This window comes from Aplysia californica, unplaced genomic scaffold (genome assembly GCF_000002075.1).
Source record: "Aplysia californica isolate F4 #8 unplaced genomic scaffold, AplCal3.0 scaffold00118, whole genome shotgun sequence".
In the NCBI taxonomy this organism is placed as follows: domain Eukaryota; kingdom Metazoa; phylum Mollusca; class Gastropoda; order Aplysiida; family Aplysiidae; genus Aplysia; species Aplysia californica.
The window spans coordinates 1,515,152-1,522,051 of record NW_004797388.1 but is presented as its reverse complement, the minus strand read 5'-3'; the positions used below and the strand labels follow the sequence as shown (position 1 = coordinate 1,522,051).

General features: G+C 39.8%; 1 protein-coding gene across 2 annotated transcripts; it reads left to right on the top strand.

Moving 5' to 3' along the window:
• The first annotated feature begins 606 nt into the window (after positions 1 to 606).
• LOC101847866 (quinone oxidoreductase) lies at positions 607 to 6,377 on the top strand. 2 transcript variants are annotated; one of them, XM_005095989.2, is made up of 6 exons: positions 607 to 772; positions 1,969 to 2,160; positions 2,498 to 2,840; positions 3,212 to 3,513; positions 3,935 to 4,081; positions 4,731 to 6,377. In XM_005095989.2, exons 2-6 carry the CDS (start codon positions 1,984 to 1,986, stop codon positions 4,869 to 4,871), a joined length of 1,110 nt encoding a protein of 369 aa, XP_005096046.1. In that variant the 5' UTR covers positions 607 to 772; positions 1,969 to 1,983; the 3' UTR covers positions 4,872 to 6,377. The 2 variants fall into 2 exon arrangements, with proteins under 2 accessions (XP_005096046.1, XP_005096045.1); XM_005095988.2 differs by having other exon boundaries at positions 3,932 to 4,081.
• Positions 6,378 to 6,900: the final 523 nt, after the last annotated feature.

Genomic DNA, 6,900 nt, shown 5'->3' with positions numbered 1-6,900 from the left:
GAGAGAGAGAGAGAGAGAGAGAGAGAGAGAGAGAGAGAGAGAGAGAGAGAGGGAGAGAGAGAGAGAGATTATTTTTATGATCCTGAAACTGAAATTACAAAGATATAGACATCATTCACAGGAATAGCCCACTGCACGATGAGCAACAATATGTATTGTGTTGTTTGCAACTAGGGAGATGTTGACGTGCGATAATCCGGACAATCCTGAAAGTCGGTCGCCCGACCCATGCGCACGCAGTGCTACAAAGAAAGAGTAGCAGGCAAAGCCCCCAGATGAATCATGCCAACAGCAAAACAACCTTCGATCAGCTGATCAGCGCATGGGTTTCCCTCGCTCTGTGTGAACCGTAAGGAAATAGTATACAGCTCTAAGTATAATTATGAATTTTGTTTTCATGCAACTATAAATTTCAATCTCATTGATTAAAAACAAAAATTAATATATTTAGAACATATTCTAAAAGATTTTTATTCAACTTCATGTCTTACTAAACAAGTCAGCTCATCACACCTATATTCTAGTTTCCGTGATATCCTTTCGAGCCCCACCAAGGCCTCAGCACGAACCCGTTTTCGTCGGCCAGCTGTACAGCACGCGAACACTGCGTGATTCCCCGACCCCCATATAACCAGGCCCGCGAACCACAGACCAGCAGACTACGAATTGCAGCCGAAAGAGGAGTAACGAGAGAATTCACATTGTACCCAGACACGACTAGCCTACGGATTACGAATTTTACTTTGCCCGCCGGATTATTCCTACACGTACAGTGAGTATATTTTCATTTACATTTTAATTTGTTTTAGATCTAGATCTAGTAGATTAAGAATCTAGTCTACACTTGATCTCAAAGAATAGGATGATACCCATCGACATCAAAAGGAAAGGAGCACGTCAAAATAATTCAAAGGCTTGCCCTACATGATGACATTGTTATTCAGAAGCAAGAGAAGCTGAGTAGATCTAGATTTAGATCTAGATCTAGATCTAGATCTAGATTTAGATTCTAGACTCTAAATCTAGATCTAGAGATCTAGAATAGTAATTATTGTTCATATTGGTTTTGTCACTTCTATAAGAGGAAGGGGGGGGGGGTTGGGCGGAGCTGAATGTCCGATTAGGACTGTTGGGTACTTTACTGTTTGAGCTGTCCACCCTGTGACAGAGCTGAGGTTGTTGTAGAGGTAGATCTAGATTGTGGTTTTGTTCCAGGACGCAAGAGGTCTCGCGTTTAGTTTGTGTGAAATAATGTTATGCTCAATCTGTCCTCATTGCCTTGAGTAACCTAGAATCTACTTGACCTAGATTCGTCGTAGCACGCGCTGTGCGCTTTGTCCCAACGCGACAGCTGATTGGATGCCTTATGACCTTGCATACATTAACCGCTAAAGAGGGTTATACTCTGCAAGATCTAAAGGAACAGGCCTACCACTTTCATAATTTACTCGTACATTTTCCAACTTCGCGCTCTTTAGTATTCAAAAGACTTTTATCTATTCTTTTAATTACTTTAACTTTATCGCCCTGCTGACTTGCAATTCGGTGTCCTTGGTAAGAAGTTGACGAAAGCGGGTAGTCTGTGCCTTGTTGTGCCATGCCGAGTTCAATGTCACGGGTGACTTCACGATAATGACGGGTCAGTGGCCTTTGTAAGGTCGAGGGTGGCCAGTCAGGTTTATTATTTACTTTGACTTGGGGTATCTTGGTCTTCATATTTTGATAATCTTACTGTGTGTTTGTAGTTTGTCCCAATGTTCCAGCTTCTAGTAACTCGGAATACTCCCCCCCCCTCCCCCACACCCCCTTCAGAAAGAGCCTTTACTTTGTCTTGTGAAGGGAGGATAAATGCATGTTGCTATGCAATCCAAATCTCACAGATTCTAGATCTAATTATTTTTAAAATTTTTAAAGAAGTAGATTCTAGAAGATAGGCTTAAGTATTTTTTCTTTTCATTTTAATTTCAGGTTTAACAAGCAATCATGATCAAAGCCGGACTTAACCAGAACGAGCTGGAGGCTCTGAGAAGACTGAGCGGAGAACCAATGGTCCAGTCCCAGGACTTCCAGTCCTCTTCCCTCCTGTCTTCCTCCAGTCTGGGAGAGGTGCATTCCTCTATGCCCATTCCAAACACCCCTGCTGATGGCCTTCTTGTCAAGGTGAGAACTTGACTCAAAATTAAAAGCTTTTGAATTTGGTGAAAGTTAAATGATCTCTTATTCTTATATTAATGTAGTCTTAGGCTATCTATAGGCCTAAATGTAAGCCTGGTGAATAGTTTCTTCTGTTATGCTGTTAATGTTTGTGTCTCAGACGGTCGTACTTTATTTTAAGTTAGGTCTCTCAGATAATTGTATAACTAACAAGGCTACCTTTGACTTCTCTAAATCTGAATCCTTTCACACTGTGTTTAGGAGCCTGAAGGCTAGGCTAGGTGCTTAGTCACAAATGAGTTTCAATCAGTTTTTAAGTGATCTCTAACATTTCCCTCGACAGATTGAGTGTGCTGGTGCCTGCTATTTGGAAGGCAAGACCAGAAGCAAGCGTTTTACCCCACAGTTCCCTGGAAATGAGATCGCTGGAACCATCCATGACATTGGCAATGACCTGCCTAACTGCAACTACACAGTGGGAGACCGCGTACTGATTGTGCCTGATGAGGACACCACCAACACCGGATATGCCGAGTTCATCCCCGTGGAAGACACAGCTCGCGTTGTCCAGATCCCCAACAGCGTGCCCCTGGAAGTTGCAGCCATGTTGCCTGGCAGTGCCCTCACCGCTTACGCGGCTGTCTGCAGTGCCAAGCCTCATGTGGAGAAGCTCCGCAAAGTGAAATGTAAGTGTGGCATTTATGGTGATCGTATTGACATTATATATATTGCAGCTAGTCTTTACTATGGGTACTAACAGCCCATGTCATCTTGTGCGTACTATATGCAGGTTTGATGGACTTCTTCTTTGTCTGTCTTGCTGCCGCCCTTTAACTTCAACATTCCATTAAAAATATAGAGACTTATTGCATCTTCCATCTTCTGTCGTTTAGCCAAGATTTAGATAATTGTTGGCCTGAAAGACAAAAAATTATAACCATAGCCACTTTATATAAACTTTATTCTATGATTATGAATGTATATTTATGTAGTTGAAAAAAAAGGCCAGTTTGACCCCAGTGACTCATGGATTATTTTCTTTTGTCTTATTTCACAGCTTGCGTCAACGTTCTTGTTGTCGGAGGCGGCGGACTTGCACTGTGGACCCTCAAGCTTGCCCAGTACCTGATTGGCCGTGACTGCAGCAACGTCCGTGTGTTTGTTGCGGACAACAGCATTGACAGACTGCTCACTGCCCAGGACCATGGTTGCACAGACATCATCCACTGGAACGAGGAGGATCATGAGCAGTACATCATTGAGCGCACCCTGGACTCCTGCCGCGGAGGTGTGGATGTCATCATTGACTTTGTTGGCTCACACCGAAGCATGCAGCGCTCCCTCAAAGTTCTCAACAGAGTGAGTAGTTTTTTTATCCTTGTCCTGGATATAAGTGCAAAGATATTGAAAATGTAAACCACCTTAGACAGTGAATATTACCAAAACTTGAGTTGATAATGCTGTAAAACACCTACAAACTAAGTGTATGGAAAGTCAATTAAAAATTTATTGGGATATATCAGGAATACATTGTTTCTCTTTTTAAAGAAGGGGGGGGGGAGATGGGGGAGAAAAAGCTAATTGAAATATATGTGATATGTAGTGTAGTCCTGAGTACTTTGTTGAAATGAAGAATTATGTTTTGCAGGAGGGATATAAATTGGAGATATAAGATTCGTAATAATGTCTTATTTGATTGTATTAAAATGATTTTTTGTCACTAAAACTACGTTTTGAATAGGATTTAAGAATTCTTTGCTCTTGCTTTGTTTGTCAGGAGGGATTAATCTTGGTTGGCGGAAACTCCACATCAGAAACCAGCATCTCACTCAATGCCCTCGCAGCCAAACAACAAAGTATCGTGGGTATCCCCAAGGGTAACCTGAACCAGCTCATGGATCTGCTCAACGCTGTTGCTGATAAAACAGTAAGTGTCATTTTTTAAATTTGTATTATACAGTCTAGCACACACATAGAGCAAAATCAGTGGGACGCAGAAGTCTTTTGGATATGTAGGCCTACATGATTTAGATACCAAAAATAATATGGGCGTACATCATAAAAGAAAACATTTGGGACTTGAAAATCTGTTTACCATCATGTGTGTGATCACTATGTGCTTGCTTGACTGTATTTACAGTGCATTTCACTGCTTGAAAGGTTTTTGTGCCACCCTCTTTTTGAGGTGAAGGAGAAAAGATGTTACTCTATTTGCCATTATTTTTTGGCTCTTGAATGTTTATTCCCAGGTTTAGTCAAGACCGTTATTTAAATGTAAAGGGAGTATGTCTAGCTCTTGATAACTTGTCATGTCTCAAACTAAATTAAGTGATCATAAAAAATAAGCCAACTTCTTCCAATTCACTTTTTTTCCTAGCGACAGCTCTGTGTGTGGGACTACCAATGACAATTCAGTCAGTGATATGACAGTTCACATGTTGTTATATTATGAATTTTTAATTAGTGGGGGACGACGTATGTCTTTCTCTTCCTTGACATATTTTGGAAACAAACATTAAAAAATTTTTTTCCTGCCAAAGTTTGTAATGTTTGTTCCTTCTTTTTCTTCTTCAAAGGTGGAGATTCCCCAGTACAAAGTGTTCCCAGTTGAAGAAGCTAACCAGGTTTTCGAGGACCTTTGCGAGTGCAGATTGACCAGCAGGGCTGTCTTCAAGTTTGGGTCACAAACCAGCTCACATGTGGTAGACAACCAGTGAACGGTCTTCCCTGATCATCTCATATCACTTTCCAAAGTCAGCTCATTGCAAGAAACTAGAGGTCCCCAACTGATTGTATTCAAACCAGGGAGATTGGGCAGGCCGAACTTGGCCCCTAGTGGGATAGCAAGTTCACCTGCTGAAAGGGTCGCATCTGGATCATCAAGCTTCTGTTCAGGGAGGCCCTGTGCGGTTGAAATTTGGTGACTGGCGCGAGGATGCGGCTTGTTCCAATTCATGAAGTAGCAGCATTTTTATACATAACAGACTGCTTCAAATGGCCATTGAACTGCTTTTTGTACTGTAATGTATGTGAAAGTTTTCTTATGACTCCGTTAAAAGATCAATCTGTTGAGAACAGTTTTCCAACCATCTTGCTGTATTGTTACTGTACTTGATGCAAGATAAAGCCGAGCAAAAAGTCCCACCCAAAATACTCAAAATGTTTTGTACTTGATCTTAAAGGTGGCATTCTAAATGTGAGCTTTTAAAGGTGAAAAATGTTTTAATAGATCTGGTGAAAGTGTTGGACAATTCTCCTTTTACCTTTTTGTCTTGAAGATTAAACTGTTGTATTGTCATCTGGGCTATGGGAATTTTGGAAATATAAGAAGATACAGTTTTTAGGATTAAAGCTGATCCTATTGGCATCTTTGGTACTTACAATGATGAGCGTCAATGTGTGTACTGCAGGATTTTCCTGCTTTCATTTTCCATCATTATTAAGACTTGTTCATTTAAGCTACGTGGCTTCAAAATAGATGGTGTAACACCATGAATTCATATAGTAAAAGAGGAATTTGTGAGGGAGAAAGACCATTCACAGATATAAATTGCAATCTCATTTGTGTACGTTATCCTTTCTTCTAGAGGGACTTCTTACATTCAGTTGTAAATAAATATTTTTAACCCTCTACTTGGGTAGAAAAACGTGGTTGACACCTCGTTCTCACAATACGAAGTGCTTTCTGATGCATCTTCAGATTCAAATGCTGCCGTTTAAATTTGAAATGTGATGTTCTTTTTTACATAAATTAATTTGAATGATGCATTCAGTTTGTCATTTGCATTTGGTATGCTTGTTGATGGTTGTGAAATAGTGATGAACTTAAAAGTCGTCATTTAGATTTAGGATTTCAGCTGCATCGGAAAATCTATTCTTTTCCCTTTTTGAGAACATTGTTTTGGCTATGAAGTATAATTGCCTCCAAGGAAACTGAAAGTTTAAAAAAATTTATTTTAAAATTGGTTGATCAGAAATAGACTATAAAGTGAAGGATGGCAAGAGTGATTGAATGTTTCTATATTTTTAGGTGCTAATCTTAAGGTATGGCTGAATGTGAAATATGATGAAATGCATAGATTATGACTGTCATTGTACATGATATGAATAGTGTTGAAATGGTGTGGAAACACACAAAATGTAACTTGATATGTAGGAACGGTATTCACAATGAATCTGACATGTTGAGTCAAATAAATGTTGAAGTAATTTACATTTTAAAACTCAGTTTTTTTCCTTTATTTTAGTTTTTAGTTTGTTTTATGGACATTTTTCAGATCAAGTTACTCCGTCATGGTTGTTCCTACTGGAACATTAAATTACACTGTGGAAGCCTGAACTTCAATTTTATGTCGGATGCACACAACATGGATGCACACATCATATATCGGCATGAAATAAGTGGCTCTATTCCGACTCTGAACACAGAATTGATGGTAGCCTTTTTTTTAAACAACTTGATTTTGCTGTCACTGAAGGTTAAAAAACATTTAATGGATCGAACCACTTCTGATTCTAAGAAACTTCCATTGCTTGGCAACTGTGTTGCTGAGCATAGCAGCTTGAAATTGCTGAGTGCTGGAATTGTATACCTCTGTGACTTGTTATTGAAAGCATCAAACGTGGGAAGGTTAGAGCTAGACTAGTAATTAGTTACAGGAAAAAGCAAGCGATGAAGTTTATTTCAGTGCCTTGTGTTCTTTCTGCTATACTTCTGGCTATCTCTGACTCGTGGTGATTATATCA